The sequence below is a fragment of the Lepus europaeus genome, chromosome 12 (genome assembly GCF_033115175.1).
Source record: "Lepus europaeus isolate LE1 chromosome 12, mLepTim1.pri, whole genome shotgun sequence".
Taxonomy (NCBI): Eukaryota; Metazoa; Chordata; class Mammalia; order Lagomorpha; family Leporidae; genus Lepus; species Lepus europaeus.
The window spans coordinates 4341534-4362353 of NC_084838.1; the positions used below are offsets into that span (position 1 = coordinate 4341534).

The 20820-nt window shown below is 52.7% G+C and overlaps 1 protein-coding gene across 2 annotated transcripts in view; it reads right to left on the minus strand.

Annotated features, from left to right (window-relative positions):
- The window catches only part of ABL1 (ABL proto-oncogene 1, non-receptor tyrosine kinase), a 139121-nt gene that overhangs the window by 19620 nt on the left and 98681 nt on the right, over positions 1-20820 (minus strand). For both annotated transcript variants that reach the window (XM_062207366.1, XM_062207367.1), the window contains exons 2-3: positions 6147-6320; positions 5672-5967 (exon numbers count right to left, since the gene is read on the minus strand). In XM_062207366.1, coding sequence (XP_062063350.1) covers positions 5672-5967; positions 6147-6320 — 470 coding nt within the window. The remainder of the gene's footprint in view (positions 1-5671; positions 5968-6146; positions 6321-20820) is intronic.

Here is a 20820-nt window from a genome sequence, read left to right on the forward strand (position 1 = left end):
AGGACAGCAGTGACACTGGCATGATGACCAGAAAAAGGCCCAGGCTTCTGCTGCCGCTGTAACGTCTTATGGCCTGGGAAGAGAATGAGACCGAGACGCAGGGCAGGGTCAAGGCGGTTCAGGCACCACTGCTCCCTGAAGTTGGCGACACTGGGTAAAGCAGGGAGTGACCCAGCACATAGGCCCACCCACCTGTAAACCCTCAAGACAGTCACAGGATTCAGCAACAGAGACCTCGTTGCCTCGCTCGCTGCCCCCCACCCCTTCTCTCTCTTTTTGCTGGGAGAGGGGACACAAGTGAATTTTTAAAACTCTGGGCTTATAGAAGTCTGTCGGCATCAACCTTGCTGAAACAGAATTCCGAGAAGTCCAGGATCTGTCCGGGACTCCCCTGCTCCGGGCCTGCTCCTCCCGTGAAGGCGGCTCCTGGAGCCTGGCTCATCCCCCTGCAAGATGGGGCCTTCCGGGAGGCCTGCTTCGTCTGCCACAGCACCAAGGAGAAGCCCTGGGGCCGCATGGGGCACACCCACACCCAGGGATGTGTGCACACGAGCCTGTGAGGGAGCCACTGCGCCTGCCCTGAAGACTCACACAGCCACGGCCACGGCCACGGCCACGGCACGCTCCTCAGCCTTAGTCACAGACAGAACTGTTCCCAGCCCTGACCTGTGCTCCCTCTACCCCCCAGCCGGACGGGAGCAGAGTGAGAAGAAGCATTCCAAAAAGACGTTCCCGGAATCCCTACCTCGGACACCACGGGGCGGTACAGGGCAGAAGAGGCTGCTCTGGGCTCCTGGGAGCAAGGCTCACGGCCCATTCCTCCTGCCAGGGCAGGCAGCACGGAGGTGGGCTCCCCAACCCGAAGGTCAAGTTCCTCCAACCATGCACACACGGAATGCTAGTGGCCCCAGCCCCAGGTCATGCAGGATGCACTCCCGGTCCACTCTGCCAGAGACCTGAGTGCTACGGGAGGTCTGACCAAATGCACCAACTTTACCCTTTCTGATAACTAAATTGACAGACGCTGTGACGTGCTCCATCTCTTCAGGGTAAAACGGACGTGCCAGCCCCGGGAGCTCTGACACCCCGGCCCCTAAACGCGCGTCGCGCTTCTCTCGCTCGCGGCCTGGCTGCCGCCTCTCGACCAGTTCCGGCTTTGAGCGGCGTTTTGCCAGTGAACTGGGAGCTCATCAGCAGTGTGCGGCTTGTTCAGAGAAGGCAGCGAGGTTAGGCCACGAGTGCTGTGCCATCACGCCACGCCCTGGACGCCAGCATGCACAGGCCCCCAGCCAGGGCAGGTCACAGCCGCTCCCCACACGCGTCCTCCTGCTGACAGGCACACGCACAGGCAGGGGTTGTGCTCGATGCTGCTGCAGGCTGCTGGCCAGGGAGTGAGCATCCCCCGAGAGCCGCTCGCACACCAGGAAGCCTGGCTGTGCCCAGGACACCTGCACTGGCGGAGTCACTGGGCGACGAGGGAGGGGCTTCCGAAGCTTCCGGCTCAAGCCCACCCTCCACTCCCGTGCCCTTCAGCAGACCAGGGCCCGAACGTCGGCTGGGCATCTCTAGAGAACAGGGCAGACTCTGTCCAGGGCTCTGCGGTACTGGGGAACACGACCAGCGCACTCCACCCAGGAGGACCGAGGTGTGGACACAGATCAGCAGAACTGAGAACGGTTTAGGAAGGGGGCGTGGTGGTGGTGGAGGAATCGATCATTCTCTGCTGCAGTAACGAAGGATCAGCCCTGGAGGAGCCGAGCCGCTCTCCGTGGTAGAACAACAACAGCCGGGTCTCAGGCATCTGAAGGCTCCCAAGGCGTCAAGACCGGCAGGAGGCTCGGGTCGGTACCGGCCCAGCTCCAAAGTCCTGCGGCCCTGGGGCTAACTGATCAGCCCGACAGGGAAGAGGAGCCAGGAGGAGGGGGCTTAGAGAGGATCTTCTAAATTCAGTTTTTTTCTGAAGATCAGCTAATTTGAAAGTAAGAATTGAACTTATTCAATCCTAGCCTGTCCTTCCACCAACCTTACATTTTCCCTTTAGAAATCCAAAAAGGATTACAGCCAAGTTCTGCTGTGTGGCAGGTGGAAGATCTTTTTCTCTCTCTTACTCTTCCAAATGAATAAAAACAAGTAACCAAACATAAAACACAAAAGTTCTACTATGTGAGATGCATCTTCCCACCAGCCACGGTGTCCCACACGAAACTGTCCCACTCTGACGCTGCCCACGCACTCCAGGGACGTGGTCCCACCCTCACAGAGAGGTGGCCCTGTGGGCTGGGAAGGGAGGTCTCCGGCAGGCGGGGGCTGCTGAGGATCTGCCCCACAGTGGGAGCTGCTGCAAGCGAGTCCCCCCCATCCCACCCCCGCGCTCTCCCTGGAAGGAAAGGAACCCGAGAGGCAGGCACTCGGATAGGGGCGGCGGCTGCTTCGGATGCTCTCAAATCCTGCCAGCCAGGTAGGCCACAGCAGGCCTTTCTTCCCTATGCACAGTGTTTCAGCCCAACCCCAGCTGATGAGCTGTCAAATGAGATCACGCCTGCCTGCATCTGGTACAGGCTGCCGATGGAACAGCTCTGGGGAGGAGACACCATTACCCTGCTCAGCACGAACTTCACGTGAGGATCAGGGGCAACGGGGCCTACCCTGGATTAGCAGTGCCAGGGGAGCGAGCTGTCGGCTCCAGAGAATCGCCTCCCCCAGGGAGCGCACCCTGGGGTCCTGACTCACTCAAAAGGCACCCTCGAGGTCTGAGGCTTGCAAGGGCCCAGGGCCCTGGAGCAGCTCCTATGGGACACAAGTACCCAGCTCCACATCTGTGATGAGAAAACAACTAACAGCAAGCCGAGGAGACCACACAGCAGGAGACTACGCTCTGTCCCACCAACCACGGTGCTGCCACCAAGGATACCCGCATGACAGAGAGCGACACTGACGACAGGATTTAGCCAGAACACTAAAAAAAAAAAAGAGTATGTTCATAGGGTACAAATTTGTAAAGACAGCCAGGAAAATGCTACCAAGTCAGAAGAGCAGAACAGTGCTACCCGATGTTAAAATACAGCATACGGTTAGAGTAACGACCAGCCTGGCGCTGGCAATGGACAGGCCAAGGAGGAGAGAGGGCAGCAGCGCAGATACAAACATAAATCTGGTGTATTTCTTTTCTCTTCTTTTTTAAAAGATTTATTGGAGAGGTAGAGTTATAGACAGAGAGGGGGGAGAAGCAGAGAAAGGCCTTTCATCTGCCGCTTCGCTCCCCAGATGGCCACACCAGCGGGAGATGTGCCGATCCAAAGCCAGGAGCCAGGAGCTCCATCTGGGTCTTCTGCGTGGGTGCAGGGGCCCAAGCACTTGGGCCATCTTCCACTGCTTTCCCAGGTGCATTAGCAGGGAGGTGGATTAGAAGTAGAGCAACCAGGACTCGAACCGGTACCCATATGGGATACCAATGCTGCAGGAGACAGCTCTACCTGCTACACCACAGTGCCAGCCCCGCCCCTATACAAATTTTAACATTCATCAGTTCTAGCAATTTGTTTTGCATACAGTTACTATATGCGAATATGCAGTATATTTTCAAACTGCAGGGCACCAGTCATTAATGGTCCTATGAAATATTTAGATTACAACCAGAAGTTTTTAAAATATCAAGTAGAACAAAACGGACGCAAAATATCAGAATGTGTCACAAAGAGTTGGGGTAGGGAAAGTTTCATGAAACTTTTGTTACCAGTGTGAGTACTGGGTGGTGATGTGAGCCCAGATTTAAAAATGATTTGGAAGCCACCTCTTTTTTTAAATTAATTAATTATTTATTTTTGACAGGCAGAGTGGACAGTGAGAGAGAAAGAGAGTAAGGTCTTCCTTTGCCGTTGGTTCACCCTCCAATGGCCGCCACACCACGCTGATCCGAAGGCAGGACCCAGGTGCTTCTCCTGGTCTCCCATGGGGTGCAGGGCCCAAGCACTCGGGCCATCCTCCACTGTACTTCCCGGGCCATAGCAGAGAGCTGGCCTGGAAGAGGGGCAACCGGGACAGAATCCGGCACCCCGACCGGGACTAGAACCCGGTGTGCCGGCACTGCAAGGTGGAGGATTAGCCTATTGAGCCACGACTGGCTCTGGAAGCCACCTCTTAACCAAAGATTGGAAACAACTCAAAAGCCAGCCAGCAGGGGGCGTGTACACAAACGAAGGGCTTTCTGTGCTACAAGGGCCATCAGCAAGAGGGAGGCAGCTCCAGATGTGCGGCCATCAGGACAGGGGAGGGCTGGCATCGGCTATGTGTCCTTAGAGACACACACACTCCGGGTCACTCTACAAGATACTCTAATAGTGGGAGTCTCTGGGCAGTGAACTACTTAGGACACATAATTACTTTCCACTGTAATTCATTTTGTTCTGTCAATTTTTGAAACCATGTGCATACCTTCTGTACTAAAAATTACACCACCTGACCACCCCCCGCAATCCACAGGCTGGTGCAGAGGATCGGATGGTGGGAGCTGGACCTGGCTCCGTCAGTTACTCACCACAAGGCGCTAGCAAGACCGTCCTCCTTCTAAGCCTCCCTTTCTTCAATGCCCAAATGCACCTGTGTCAGGACCCGCCCAGAGGACTGAGGTAGGGTTTCAATGAGATGGCAACTGCCGGGCGTCCCAGCACAAGTAGGGACTCAGCAAATGTTAACTGCTCCCTTCCCTTCAAGGACTCCCAGCTGTTTCCATGAAGACCACAAAATCGCTCTTGCCCACTCCTTTACAAGACCACAACCTGAGCCTACTGTGCGCGCGCACACCTGTATGTAGCCACAAAGGTGAGGTCATCCATGGGAAGAGGGCCACGTGCCAGCCTTATCTGGAAGGAGCGCTGTTAAAGGTGTCTTTTGCTTTAAAAATACCATTTGGATTTTTCTCAGTGAATATTATTGTGAAGAGGTTTTTTGTTTTATTTTGTTTTAAAGGAAGAGTCTTAATCTAAGAGGCAGGTCCAAAGCCCAACAATCTTAAGAAACTGCTGGCTGGCACTGTGGCTCAATAGGCTAATCCTCCGCCTTGCGGCGCCGGCACACCGGGTTCTAGTCCCAGTTGGGGCACCGATCCTGTCCCGGTTGCCCCTCTTCCAGGCCAGCTCTCTGCTATGGCCCGGGAGTGCAGTGGAGGATGGCCCAAGTGCTTGGGCCCTGCACCCCATGGGAGACCAGGAGAAGCACCTGGCTCCTGCCATCGGATCAGCGCGGTGCACCGGCCGCGGCAGCCATTGGAGGGTGAACCAACGGCAAAAGGAAGACCTTTCTCTCTGTCTCTCTCTCTCACTGTCCACTCTGCCTGTCAAAAAAAAAAAAAAAAAAAAAGAAGAAGAAGAAAAAAAAAGAAACTGCTAACGATAGACCTCAAGCAGGACAGTGGGGGAACCACAGCAGCCCAGGACCTTGCACCCTCACGTGAGCCGGCTTCAGCGGAGGGCCTTGCCTAAGGCAGATGGAATGATTTCTGCTGTGTACTTGAAGGAATCCTCAAGCATCTTGGTTGAGCCTCGTCGTGGGTCCACCCCAAAGCAGGACCCTGGGCTCTCAGCCCAGGACAAATCCCAGCTGCACCCCTCCACCCCACGAAGCCGGGGTCCCTCCCCAGCTGCACCCCTCCACCCCACGAAGCCGGCATCCCTACCTTGCCGTCAGAAGCGGTGTTGATCCTGTAGTGGTACACCCTGCCTTCATATCTCAGCGAGATGGACCTCTGGCCAGGACTGCTCTCGCTCTCCCGCACCAGGAAGCTGCCGTTGATCCCGCTGCTCAGCAGGTACTCAGCGGCGTTGCGGGACACGGGCCCGTGGTACCAGGAGTGCTTCTCCAGGCTGTTGACCGGCGTGATGTAGTTGCTCGGGACCCAGCCTTGGCCATTTTTGGTTTGGGCTTCACACCACTCCCCATTGTGATTGTAGCCTAAGACCCGGAGCTTTTCACCTTAGGAGAAAAGAAGCGCGTCAGACAAACCCACCCTAAAGAACACCTCCACTCGCAGATCTAGTCCCCGCCTCCTCCCGACACACCCGGGCACCTATGTGCACCCAGGCACTTCCAGGTGTGTGAGAGCACACGTTCACACACAGGTGGACGTGGCCCCAGCACCCCCGCTGCGTTACCTTTAGTTATGCTTAGAGTGTTATCTCCACTGGCCACAAAATCATACAGTGCAACAAACAGGTTGGGGTCATTTTCACTGGGCCCGGCGAGGAGGTTTTCCTTGGAGTTCCAGCGAGCAGCCTCACTCAGCCCCGGGGGCTCGAAGTCAGACGCTACTGGCCTCTGAAGGGCTTCTGGAAGCGAAACGGGAGCAGCAGACAGACAGCAAGAGGAAGAACGTTAGTTCTGTTCTTAGGAGCAAAAAGAAATGTCTGTGCCTCCCACACTGTACATTCCTAATTTATTTCATTTTTTTTATTTTTTATTTATTTATTTATTTATTTATTTTTTATTTTTGACAGGCAGAGTGGACAGTGAGAGAGAGAGAGACAGAGAGAAAGGTCTTCCTTTTGCCGTTGGTTCACCCTCCAATGGCCGCCGCGGTAGCGCGCTGCGGCCGGCGCACCGCGCTGTTCTGATGGCAGGAGCCAGGTGCTTCTCCTGGTCTCCCATGGGGTGCAGGGCCCAAGGACTTGGGCCATCCTCCACTGCACTCCCGGGCCACAGCAGAGAGCTGGCCTGGAAGAGGGGCAACCGGGACAGGATCGGTGCCCTGACCGGGACTAGAACCCGGTGTGCCGGCGCCGCAAGGCGGAGGATTAGCCTATTGAGCCACGGCGCCGGCCAATTTATTTCATTTTTTTAACAAGTGCACGCACTATGAATTAGCAAGAAACCTTTTTTTTTTTTTTTAAAGGAAAGAACTCTCTACCAAATCTTGTGAACAACACTAGGTATTTATTTATTTATTTTTTGACAGGCAGAGTTAGACAGTGAGAGAGAGAGACAGAGAGAAAGGTCTTCCTTCCGTCGGTTCAACCCCCAAATGGCCGCTACGGCTGGCACTGCGCTGATCCAAAGCCAGGAGCCAGGTGCTTCTCCTGGTCACCCATGCGGGTGCAGGACCCAAGCACTTGGGCCATCCTCCACTGCCTTCCCGGGCCACAGCAGAGAGCTGGCCTGGAAGAGGAGCATCCGGGACTAAAACCCGGGGTGCCGGCGCTGCAGGCGGAGGATTAGCCTAGTGAGCCGCGGCGCCAGCCAACACCAGGTATTTTCATCCCAAGGTGGTAACTGTTGTTCCCAAACAGTTTCAGCTTTTTACATTCATCAACATGGGTTTCATCACACCATCCTCAGATGGTCTTTGCTACTGCTCAAAACACAGAGTGAAAGTTTCCTGTTTAAACTGTTTTTAAGACTATCAGCGTCAATGCACGCACATCATTTAACAGTGCAGAAGGGCTCAGAAGAGACATCTGCTGTCCCCCTTTTTTCCATCCCCAGAGACAACAGCTGGTTTAGCTTTTTTTTTTTTTTTTTTTTAAGGATCTTGGCAGTTGTAGTTTTCTTTTAAAAAGGTTTTTATTTGAGAGGCAGGGACAGAGAGAGAGAGGGAACAGGCTCCATTCACTGGTTCACCCCCCAGATACCCACAATGGCTGGGGGCAGGGCCAGGCCAAAGCCAAGAACTGGGGGAACTCAACTCCAAGTCTCCCACATAGGTGGGTGGGCATGCATTGACTTGAGCCATCACCACTGCTTCCTAAGGTCTGCATTAGCAGGAGGCCGGAGTAGGAGCGGAGCCGAGCACTCCGCTGAACTCAGGCCCTGGGATACGCGACACGGGCCTCCTAGCTGCGAGGCTGAACACTTGTCCCAACAGCTGTGTTTTGACGGCCTGTACCTGGCTAAGCAAACGCTGCATCACTGACGTGCCTCAGCTGTCTCCCTTGGGTGCTGTTCTCTACCCAGCAAGAGACAGCGTCTCCCCGAGACTTCCAGGACAACGAACGCCCTACCCTTCCTTCCAGCTTTCCTCCTAGGCCCACTCAGACACAGCCATCTTCACATTTTTCTTTTCACCGTGTGAACATTGTAAGAGGCTCTTCTATTCTGAAATAACGGGGTCTTCCGTGTTTTGTCTATAACAGACTGGGAGAGCTGGGAGTCAATCAACAGCTGATTTCAGGACTGTGCGATGCTCTTCACTACAGGGTTCACTCATCGCTTCTTGTCTTCCTGCTTTTCGGAAACTGTGCCCCACCTTTCTAGAGCTTCTCTGTGATAATGACAAGATGCAGCGGCTTCTTCCCAACCAGCACGGCTCCTCCAAGTAGCCCTTGCAGTTGATGTGTCCAATACTCACCCAGGAAAACTGACAGACCAAATTCACACAAAAAGGGGGTGGGGTGGGGTGGAGACCTTAACTTGAAAAGACAGCCCTCCCATTCGCTTGAGCTGAATGCAAATGACAACAAAAGAAAACCATGTTTTGAGACTGGTGTTGTGGCATCCCAAACTGGAGTGCTGGTCAGAGTCTCAGGTGCTCAGCTTCCAATCCAGCTCCCTGCTGCTGTGCCTGGAAAGGGAGCAGAAGATGGCCCAAGCACTTGTCACCTGTCACCCACGTGGGAGACCTCGATGGAGTTCGGAGCTCCTGGCTTTGGCCTGGCCCCAAACCTGGCTGTTGTGGCCATTTGGGGAGTGAACCAGAGGATGGGAATCTCTTTCTTTCTGTCTCCCTCTCTCTCATTCTTTCTTTTTATTAATAAAGATTTATTTATTTATTTGAAAGGCACAGTTAGAGTGAGGGAGAGACAGAGAGAAGTCTTCCATCTGCTGGTTCATTCCCCAAATGCCCACAGTGGCTGAAGCTGGGCTGATCTGATCTGTTTCCAGGAGCCAGGAGCTTCTTCCAGGTCTCCCACGTGGGTGCAGGGGCCCAAGCACTTGGGCCATCTTCCACTGCTTTCCCAGGTGCATTAGCAGGGAGGTGGATTAGAAGTGGATCAGCCAGGATGTGAACCGGCACCCATACAGGATGCTGGCACTGCAGGCAGCAGCTTTTCCTGCCACGCCATAGCGCTAGCCTCTCATTCTTTCAAATAAACATAATCTCAAGAAAAAAAGAAAGAAAAGGACAACCATGTTTTAAATTTCCCTTTCTATGGATTCATAGACCCCAAACTTCCTCTGTTGGGCAATGACACCCGACTCAGGGCCTGATTCTACATTCAAGAGAACTCCAGAGACACCTAAGACATGGGGCGGGCTGTGAACTCCAGAGACACGAGCAACCAGGACTTTCAGCAACAGGCCTTCACTAAAGATCTCTGGACCCAGCCAACAGAATGTCAACAAAGGTCTGCCAGTGCTGCTCTTTTATTACTAACTGCATACATTTCAGGAGTTGTTTTGCTAAAAAAGTAAATCTCAAATTACATTATTTAATTAATTTCACCTTAGGAATGGGTGAGGGCAAAGATGACCTCAGGAAAAGGGTCTTGCAGCACAGTTATCTCCTCCTGTGGGCAGGGCTCAGCACCGTGGAGCAGGTGAGGCGCCCACCTCCACACTGGTGTGGGCAGGGCTCAGCGCCGTGTGGAGCAGGTGAGGCGCCCACCTCCACACTGGTGTGGGCAGGCTCAGCGCCGTGTGGAGCAGGTGCGGCGCCCACCTCCACACTGGTGTGGGCAGGCTCAGCGCCGTGGAGCAGGTGAGGCGGCCACCTCCACACTGGTGTGGGCAGGGCTCAGCACCGCGGAGCAGGTGAGGCGGCCACCTCCACACTGGTGTGGGCAGGCTCAGCGCCGTGTGGAGCAGGTGAGGCGGCCACCTCCACACTGGTGTGGGCAGGGCTCAGCGCCGTGGAGCAGGTGAGGCGCCCACCTCCACACTGGTGTGGGCAGGCTCAGCGCCGTGTGGAGCAGGTGAGGCGGCCACCTCCACACTGGTGTGGGCAGGGCTCAGCGCCGCGGAGCAGGTGAGGCGCCCACCTCCACACTGGTGTGGGCAGGCTCAGCGCTGCGTGGAGCAGGTGAGGCGGCCACCTCCACACTGGTGTGGGCAGGCTCAGCGCTGCGTGGAGCAGGTGAGGCGCCCACCTCCACACTGGTGTGGGCAGGCTCAGCGCCGTGGAGCAGGTGAGGCGCCCACCTCCACACTGGTGTGGGCAGGGCTCAGCACCATGGAGCAGGTGAGGTGGCCACCTCCACACTGGTGTGGGCAGGGCTCAGCGCCGCGGAGCAGGTGAGGAGAACCTGGGTCTGACTGTGGGATCCGGTTCCTTACTCCTCTTCCTACTAATGCGGATCCTGAGGACAGCCATGACGGCCCAAGTAACTGGGTCCTGGTCCACACGAGGGAAACCTGGATTTCATGCCAGGTTCCTATCTCAGGTCCCTTCCAGCCCCAGCCACTGAGGGCATTCAGGAGGTGAACCAAGAGAGAGAGAAGAGGGAGAGGGAGTAAAGGAGGGGGAGGGGGGAAGGGGCAAGGGGGGAGAGAGAGAGAGAGAGAAAGAGACAGAAAGAGACAGAAGTACACTTAGCACCATCATGATCAGGACTGACCCACCAAGTTAAAAACATAAAAGCTGGTGAAATAGGGAATTATTTATTTTTTAAAAACCTATGTGATGGCCACCCCTAGCTAGGAGACGCTGGTCTGCGACTCTTGAATGCAGGGTCAAGGACTGCCCTGCTCGGTGTGAGCACGTGAGTGACGTCTTCTCTAAGTCCTACCTATAACGAATCATCTCGCTTCCAGCTTCAATCTCCTGAGGGCAAAGGGAGAAACCGGAGCCATTCGCCATGCAATCCCACTGGGGGCATTTCTAGCTTTCTACAGTCCAACTCCGATTGTTTATGGTTGTTTTACATCTAATTCAGTGGCACTGTCACAGACACAATTCTGTCTTCACACTTGTATTTCACTAGCTTCGTAGTAACCAAGTAATTAAAATCGATGAATATCTGTGACAAACAGGCTTGGAAACCAACACAACTGGCCCTTGGTGGGCAGTGGAAGCTGTCTTGTCTCCTGTGCCTCTGCCAGGGGGGCAGGTTGTTGGCTGGAAGCCGGTCACATCCCATGACACTTCTGGCAAAGGGTTCTTAACATAAAGGGCTCTCCTGCACCAGTAAGAAAAAGGTAAATCCCTCCACTAGGAGGAAAACGGACAAAAACACAAACAAGCAATCCACAGAGAGTAAAAGCTGGCATTAGATGTGGACAGTGTGTGAACCCTTGCTAGTAATCAAATGCAAATTCTTTGTCAAACTGGCAGACACCCGTTCTTGACACTGACAGCCAGAGTAGATCAGACTTTAATGGAACCGACAATGCTGACGGGGGTACATCTGGAATACGAATCAGCACTCTTGAAAGAATTTCATAATCTATGATTTACCTCTAGGAATTTATTCTAAGACAGCAACATACTGATTTGTATACACCGATTTTAAATGACAGCAGAGAAAAGGAAAAGCGCAAAGCACCCATCAATACATGATAAGTAAGTTTACGCTCACTACATAAAATAGAATACATTTAAAAAGCTATTTAAAATACTTTTGGACAAAATATTCAATGACTTAGGGTTGTATTCATGATATATTACAATCCAATATACACAGCATGAATCCAATTTTATAAAAGTTGAAAAAAAGACCAGAAGGAACTATACCAAACTGAACAACAGTTAACTCGGGGCGGTTGGATTATAAGCATTTTTAGTCTTCTTTACACTTTTCTAGACTCCCTCACAATAATTATGAAATATGAGGCCCAACACTTAGCCCAGACGCAGATTAGAACATTCACGCCCTGTTCCTAATTCCAGTTCCAGGCTAATGCAGACCTCAGGAGGCAGCAGGTGATGGCTCCGGCTCCCAGCTCAGCCTGATCCAGCCCTGGCCATTGTGGGCATATGGGAGTGAATCAGTCAACAGGAGATCTGTCTATCTCTATCTTTCAAGTAAATAAAATAAATAATAAAAATTTTAAAAGACCGTGGAATATTTTTAAAATCAGAACACCATCACAAAAATAGAAAGACATCATAAATAGAAGCCAACTGATACTGACATAATTTTTTTTAACAAAATTTATTTATTTGAGAGGCTGATAAATATTATATATTGTATTACATATAAATAAATATTTATTTATTTGAGAGTGGGGGAGAGACAGATATCTTTCATCCACTGGCTCACTCCCCAGCCGGCCACAGCAGCAGGGCTGGGCCAGGCCAAAGCCAGGAGCCTGGAACTCCACCAGCTCCCCTACTTGGGTGGCAGGCACCCAAACACTCTGACCATCTTCTGCTGCTTTGGCAGGGAGCTGGATCGGACATGGAGCAGCCAGGACTTGAACCCATGCCCATACGGGATGCCAGTGTCGAAGGCAGTAGCATAAGTACTATGCCACAATACCAGTCCTCATACTTTTTAAAAAAAGGTTCCTTATTTAGCAGATCAACAGAGAGCGAGCAAGAGAGACAGATCTTCCATCTGTTAGTTCACTCCCCAAATGGCTGTAACAGTGAGGTCTGGACAAGGCCAAAGGCAACAGCCAGGAACTCTGCCTGGGTCTCCCATGTGGGCGATGGGGGTCCAAGCACTTGGGGCATCTACCACTGCCTTCCTGGGTGCATTTGCAGGGAGCTGGACGAGAAGCAGAACAGTCAGGACTCTGGACCTTGGCACTCTGATGTGGGACACCTGTGTGGAAGACGGTGCCTTACCCACTGTGCCACAATACCCACCGGCTCCTGATGCTTACATAATTGATCATTTAACATGCAAAAGTATACTGGGTGGGGCAGGGGGTATTTGCAAAGCTATCTGTGCACTTCCCTCTGCGTCTCAACCTCACGGCTGTGAGTATATAACTTGGCAGACCAGGGGCACACAGGAAATTAAACTCAAGGCATGAATACAGAAAAGCTTTTCTTCTCAAATGCCCTTTGACCTCTTCTATCAAACATTCTGCAGCATCTGGATTTGATCAAAGTTACATAATCCGGGGAAGTGGCCTGGCAAACACCTGGAGTAGGCAGAGCGCGGCTACCCGCCCAGAGGTGACTATCCGTTGGAAGTGTGGGTTAAAGTTGGGGCTGTCCCTAACACCACCGGACAGATGGTGGGAATTTTATGCAAGGGGATAGGCCTTTGTCGGGAAGGAAAGGGCCTCCCACTGCTTTCTGATTCAACAGGACGTGGGGCCATCCAAGGCACTCTCTGGATTTTCCTCCCCAGTTCTTGCTCTGTTGCACAAATTAATGGCCAAAGCCCAAAGGGAAGTATTGCTCATGCGGGCCTCTGGATCGAGACACTGAAATGCAGCCACATCCAACCCAAAACCTCCCAGTCAATTCCCAGTCCAGGCTGATGTCAAAGCTGACTCACGACGCAGACGCCAAGTGACTTGCTTCACTTCATAGTGAACTGTGCTCGTCAGCCTTAGAAGCGGCCCCAGCACACAGGGCCAGAGCTTCAGAGTGCGCGGACACCTTCCTTGTCGACGTCCCACCGTCAGGAAGTTGGACCCCCACGGAGACCCAGAGGCTTTTTCCAGAAAGAACACCCAATACAGCTTCCTTTCTGTTGGGTCATGGGAAACAGACTTGAGGCTGCTACCACACTCACATTTTCTAAGGAGTGTTTCCTGCAGCATCCCCTTCTGAATTATATTTTGAACATATTTAAGGTTTGGATCTTCAGAAGAGCCTCTTGCTTCCCTTTAATCCAGTTTGTTACTCCTCCATCATGCTAACAAAAAGGCTTCTACCCACCAGCCAAACTCAGGGACAGCCTGTGAGTAGCCAGTCGGGCACCAGCTGAGCTCCAACCACAGTGACACCTGAAAAATACCGTCCACACTCCTAGAAGGCCTCGGCCCCAGCTACAGGAGGATCAGATTGTATGAAAATTCGACAAGAACCATGCCACAGAATTCACCGGGTCTGAGTGTGATTAACTTGTTTGGATAGTACTCTAGGAACAGTTTGGGTCTTCAAAACACAATTTAAAGATCGTTTTATATAAAAATATCGCTTCTCAAAGTTGTGAGTCAGTGAGCAAAAATGTTTATGCAAGATCCTCTGATAACAGCCGACCTGGTCGATCTCCAGGGCTGCGGCTGCACTGCACACAGACAGACAGCGAGGACAGACAGGCTCAACCCCGGGGGCCGGCACCGCACAGCCCCCAGGGGCGGGGAGACTTCGCCTGCCGCCTGCCGGCACCTGGGCCCAAGGCAGAGTGCACGGGGCCCAGCCAGGCAGCACTGGAGTGCACTGGGGGCTCTCTGGAGAGTTCTCAGACATTTCAGGGTGGGGGAGGGGCAGGGAGCATGGGGACAGCACTCCTGCCCAGCTCGCGGTCGCTTTCCGCTTACTTCCTTGGTGGCTCCTTCTCCACTGCCCTCCCAGTTAAGGAATCTCTGCCATTTAAAAATCTACAAAACAGATTCCTCTACACAGAGGAAGGGCTCCAGCTGATGAGGTCACACTGGGACCACTCTCAAGACATTTATTACAGTTCCACACAGCTTTTTACAATATGAGCTTGGAGGAAAAGTATTATTTCCCACAACTTGAACTTAATGAAACTTTTTTATCTATATCCTACACAGTCCTTTATTTTGTCATTTACACCTTTAGACACAGTGGTTACAATGATTATTATTAAAAAAAAAAAAAAAGCTTCCCTAAACACAGCCTTTGTGTTAGTTTCCCATGAGGACCAAGATTTCCCCAGCGCCCTGGGGAGCAGGGCGGTAACAAGCAGAGAGCCTTATGGGAGACACAGTTACAACACTACGTGGTCTGTGGATGGGTGGACGTGTTAGGACCCCAGAGACTGAGGGGTAGCTCCCCGGGGTGAGGAAGGGAGGGACCCTGGCAGGACAGTCCACACGAGAGAAGAGGTCTAACCAGGGACCTAAGGCCGACCGGACACACTGAGGACACACGGAGGTGGGCTTCCCTGGACTGCACAGGGACCCCTCCAGGCAGGTAATGCCCAGGGACGCCTCAGGACAAAACTTATGATGCATAAACACCACGCAGAGGATTGCAAAGGAAAGCAATTACACTGAAATTGTCCTCAAAATATTTTTAGCAATGAATCTGTGAGAGTGCTTCTTTATTGACCCTTAAACACGTGCTGCTTTGGGGCAGGCATCTGGCCTGGCAGTGAAGCACCCGTATCCCACACTGGAATGCCGGGAGCAGGGCGACGGCAGGGCGGCTCCCAGGGTGCAGAACCATCAGGCCTCCACGTTGGGAGAAGCAGCCCTGACCTGTACACGGCCGGCTCCAGCTCCTGCTCCTGCAGCCCCTGAGAGGCAGTGACGACGGCTTCAGTGCCGAGTCCCTGCCAGCGACCCGGGGGACCTGGGCTGAGATCCCAACGCCAGGCTTCAGCCTGTCTGGTGTGGCATCTGGGGAGTGCACCTGCCAACGGGAGCTCTCTTAGTCTCTCTCGGGCTCTTTCACTTGCTAAAAAAAAAAAAAAAAATCTGTTTGTTCATGAATATATTAAACAACACGATGCAGTGGTAACTACTGTCATTTCCAAGCTGTGATGAGTATCAGTAATAATCATAGCTGTTATGGGATATAAAAATATCTGATTCCATCCGAAACAATCACAAGTACTACTAATGATACTGTGGTTTGTTACGTGTGTTGAGAAAAAGTAAAATGCCAAATTCTAACTAGGAGTAGGACGTGGAGTTCCTGGATTCTATTGCAGACTCCAAACGTCTTCTAGGTTATCTGCAAGTCCTGCACTAAGGAACTGGTTCTGTAAAACCCCCGCAGTCTAACGGGGACAGGAGCCTAAAAAGGAATCTAAGAGAAATTAGTGAGGAGCCCAAATTACCCAATTTGCTTTTAAAATACAGCTTTATTACTTTCTACTCATGGGCATCATAGGCAGCAAATTAAATTGGCTTCTAGAGAAACACTCTTTTAAAAACAGTTATTGAAATAGGCTTAAGCTTCAAATATTTCCCCAGGAATCTTTTACATAATTCTTCAGCCAGTCAATTTCAAGAAACAGAATCATCTGTCCTAACTCGTGCTCCTGTCCAAACACTAACTTTCTTGATGAGACACAACCTCCACCTCCCTCCCTCAGCCAAAACCCCAAGCAAAACCCCTGTACGCTATCTGGGAGCGGGAGTGTGAGGGCCCCACAGACACACCACCGCCCTCTGACTCCCAGGCCACTGCGGGCGGGGAGTCCTGGCCAGCGGCCCGCACCCCACCTCTTGGCACTTTTCCTCCACTGCTCTCGCTGTTCCTGTCCCCTCCATGCCCTGCCACGCCCCTGGCCGCCTGCTGCCCCTGGCCAGTCCACCCACTCGCCTATCTCAGAGGGGACATTTCTAAAATGCAAATCGGACCAGCTTACTCCCCTGTTTAGAATCCCACTGACATGGGACTGGCGCTGTGGTGTAGTAGGTTAATCCTCCACCTGCAGTGCTGGCATCCCACATGGGCGCCCATTCAAGTGCCGGTTACTTCACTTCCAATCCAGCTTCCTGCTGATGTGTCTGGGAAAGCAGAGGAGGATGGCCCAATGCTTGGGCCCCTGCAACCATGTGGAAGGCCCAGAAGAAGCTCCTGGCTTCGATCTGGTCCAGCCCTGGTCATTGCGATCATTTGGGGAGTGAACCAGTGGATGGAAGATACCTCTCTCTTTCCCTCCTTCTCTCTCTGAATTTCTGCTTTCCAAATAACTAAAATAAAAAAAAAAAAAAAAAAAAAAAAAAAAAAAGCATCCTACTGACACGACCATGGCAGGCCGAGAGGCAGAGCAGTGCTGGTGTGGGAGGCAGCCCTGCTAGTCCCTGGCCAGCACCACTCACGCGCAGAGCTGCCTGGGGCGATGTTCATTTGGGCTGTGATGGGCCTGGCAGGGCAGCTGACTCCTAACCACGCACAAGCCCTCCGAAAACGGCTCTGTTATGCCACCTGCAGGAGAAGCCCACACCTTGAAAGCAGCACACGAAGCCCTTCAGGGTCTGGTTTGGGGGCGTTCGCTCTCTACCCCAGGCTCCCCAAGACGCTTGTAGCTTCCCTCCCCCCACCAGCCCCACTGCAGCCTTACTGCCCACACCTTGACAAGTGCCCTGCATGCCCGCCCTGGTCCACTGCTCTGCAGCCTCATGGCCTCCCCAGCGGACTGCTTCCTCCCCCCACCTGGAGGCTTGGTAACTGTCAGCACCCTGCCATCACACAGTAAGGAATCTGGTCACCTAGCCCTTGTATCACGTGTAAGCCTGGCTCCAGGGTGGACAGGCCTTGTGCAGATCTCAGCACTACATGGTCTGATCAACAGTGTGCCCAGCGAGCCAGGCTGTGCTGAGGGTGCGATGCAGAGAGTGCTGGTGTGTGCACCTGCGGAAGCACCCGGCGCCGAGGCCCTGCACTGCCAGGCCGCTGGCAGCACGGTAACAGAGCGCCCGTGGGGCTCAGAGCAAGCTCTGCCTGTCCCAGAGCTCAGCACCTGCTCAGCGCAGGGCAGCACACAGGGTGGACTCAGGTGCACAGGCCCTGCACTCGGCTGTCGTCAGAAAAGAGGTAAAACGCTGTCATGACTGAAAAAGCGCACTCGAATCATCTCCCAACCTGTCAGAAGAGCAGAAAGACAGCAAACGCACCCTGACCAGCAAAGCCTTCAGAGACGCCTGGGGCTGCAACGATGCATTCCGAAGGAAACACAAACCATGGCCAAGATCCTAAAAGGTGCAACTTAAAAACACACTTCTCAGTACTTTCCAAAGGAACAAGAATTGCTGCAGACTCCTGCCAGGACACAACACTGGGCGTGAGAGCCCCGGTGCAGCACCTCTGGGGCTCCAGGGATCCCTGCCCTGGCCACAGCTCCGAACCATCTGCAGTGAGCCTGCTAACCACACAGCATTTTTATTCTGTCACAGGCCATTTGCAACAGACGGAAAAGCCTCCCCTTCTGCTGCCGGCCACAGGATGGTTTCAAAGTGCTCATTTCGCATTTCCTCCTCTATCTAAACTGCCTGCCAGGTCAGTTTAAACCACAGTTACAGGCCTAACTGGACTGCCCGATGGCAGGCAATTTCCCCAGAATGTCTCCTCGGTCATCAACATTTTTATTGCTAATCTGGGTATCTGAATGTAAACACCTCTCACCCCATGCCCAAGCAAAAAAAAAAAAAAAAAAATTAAGGCATTCTGCCTCCAAAAAGCAATGCTTCAGTCTATTTATGGCCTGGCTTTAAATATCATTATTAGGCATTCAATGTACAATGTTATTAGGCAAATTTGAGGATTAGTCAATAGTAAGAGAAATGAGGTTAGCATTTATGCAATTCAGTGTGATGGAAAAATAGATGGTTCCTGTTGCTCCCTCACCAAGCGCCAGCACTCCGTCCACACTGGGTGCCCAGGACCCTGCAGGAAGAGTGTTACTACTGCACCTGGAGAAAGAGGATGGCCGCAGAGCCGCGGCGTCTCGGACATCTCTCCCACCAGTGACCCAGCCATCAGTCAGATGGTCTCGCTCGCTCTCTCCCCTGGGCCTCCATCCGGCCTTGGCCCCTCCCACCTGTTTTCCTGTTCCAGTCCCATCCTCTCCCTGACTGTCTGCATCTCCTCCCAGCATCGTCTAGCCTTCTTCCTCTGTGCAGGTGTTTCTGTCTCTCCCTATCTGTCTTCCCTATCACCACCCTGCTATATACAGTGTAACAAAGTATTCATGGCGAGTATAACAAAGTATCCGTGGGGAATAAGAAGGAAGGATTTGAAAACCAATTTCAGAGCGAGTTAACCACTCTCCTCATCTGAGGACAAAGCTGTGCTCTTCAAAGGAGGGAAGAAGCAGCTCTTCTTCCTGAGGGCTTTGAAAGAGAAGCCTCACTAAGCTGGAAACAAGACTGACCCTAAACCGGGCACTGTTACAGCTGGGTAGGGGAAGCCATTACCGGGCCTGCTTTTAAACATTTCCATTAAAAAAGAGGGACTCTAAGAACTTACTGTGTAAATTGTTCTGAGTTATGATCCAATGTGAGAAAAAGTTAACTCTTTCAAATATCCCATTTGATTTTTAGTTCTTTTTAATAATATATTTTAAAAACCTTGTGATGCTTTTTCCTGTTTCTACTTTAGACCGGTAATTACACTGCCAACATGACATTCGCTTGGTTTTATCACAAGGTAACGAGGAGTGCGTGAGATTTTCGGTTTCCACATGTCTGGGGCTCTGGAAACAGGGCCTCTAGAGAGGAGAAACAAAATGCCAACCATGAACCCATGGGACTTTTTCTTGCAAAATTAAAATATTCACCAGGTCAGGGGAAGGGAAGATATGTTTCAGCTTAAAACAAAGGACAGAAAAGTGTTAGTTGTGTTCATCAAAACAAGCTTGGGAACAAACTGCTTCATTAACAACAACAACAACAACAACAACGACCCAGGGGTAGGTTCAGCTCCACTCCATCAGCACTTCAGCCATTCCAGGGATGGGCAGGGCCCCCAGGGAGACTGCTAAGTGCTTGTTTAAAGTAACAACAGCTTACACAGGCTGGGCTCTTGCTGGTGCCAGGCTCTGCGCTAAACAGTTTACAGGAAATCTCTCAACAACTCAGTGAGGCAGGGACTCCAGCGAGTCTGAGTTTGGAAGTGAGGACGCCGAGGCTCAGAGATGCCGTGCTCGAGACCACCTTGGAGCATCAGGGGCTGCGGGGCCCAGGTAGCTGGCGCCGGAGCTGTGACCAGCACAGGAGAAGGGGGCTCTAGCCAGCCAGCAGCCACCGAGCCGGCACGAGGGCCCTCTATAGGAGCTGGAACAAACCTGGGAGGCTCCCGTGGCTCCCAAGCTTCCCTTGAACCTGTGCAGATGACTCCTCAGGACAGTCCTTGAAGGTGAGGCACAGAGGGGGGGTGACCTCCCTACTCCGAATTCAAAGGGTCTGGGGCCCTTCTTCCCCCTCCTCTGGGAACTTCAGAGCGAGGGTCTGAGAATTCACCGGAGATGTGTGCCCCGTGCGCTTAGGGCCAAGGCCTGTCACGTCCCAGAAACTCAACAGCAGCTCTGACACGGCCCCAACGACAACGACGAGGTCTGGCCTGTTCGGTGACAGAGCCTCAGACCTCCTCCATGACTGAACAAGGGCGTTGTGCGACGGCTCCGGGGTGCACACTGGGAAAAAGGGCTCATGCATCCCCAAAGTGCAAGCTGCGAGGCTGGCATGGCGGGGCCACTCGCTGCGAAGAAGCCTCTCCAAGGAGGCCCTTAAAGTACATTCTGAGAGGTCAAGGCGAGTTCACTTCACAGGCGTTAGTTGTTGATTGCACGGCACGGAACGATCGCGTCCATGCACGACCCTCGGGCACAGTGCACGGAAATCCAACACACGGACAAACAGAAGCAAAATGGAAGAACCTGCTTTTGTTCACATGTCTGGGGAGAAGGAATAATCAGACAATTCGGGGCTCGGCGTGGGCTAAACGTGGCGGACATTCCTGCTGTAAACACACGTCTTCACAAAGCAGGAGAGCAAGACTCGAACGCCACGGCTGTTTATCTCCACACAAAATACTTCCAGGAAGACACAGACGTTCCTGAGCGACCGCCTCTGGGTGGGGAAGTGGCACGGAGAGAGGGTTTTCTCTAAAGTATCCTTTTAGGCTTTTTTTATGTACAGGAATTTTTATATTCATTTAAACTGTGGTGCAGCAGGTTAAGCCGTAGCCTGCAGCGACGGCACCCCAGACGGATGACAGTTCGAGTCCCAGCTGCTCCACTTCTGATCCAGCTCCCTGCTAACATGCCTGGGAAAGCAGCGGAAAATGATCCA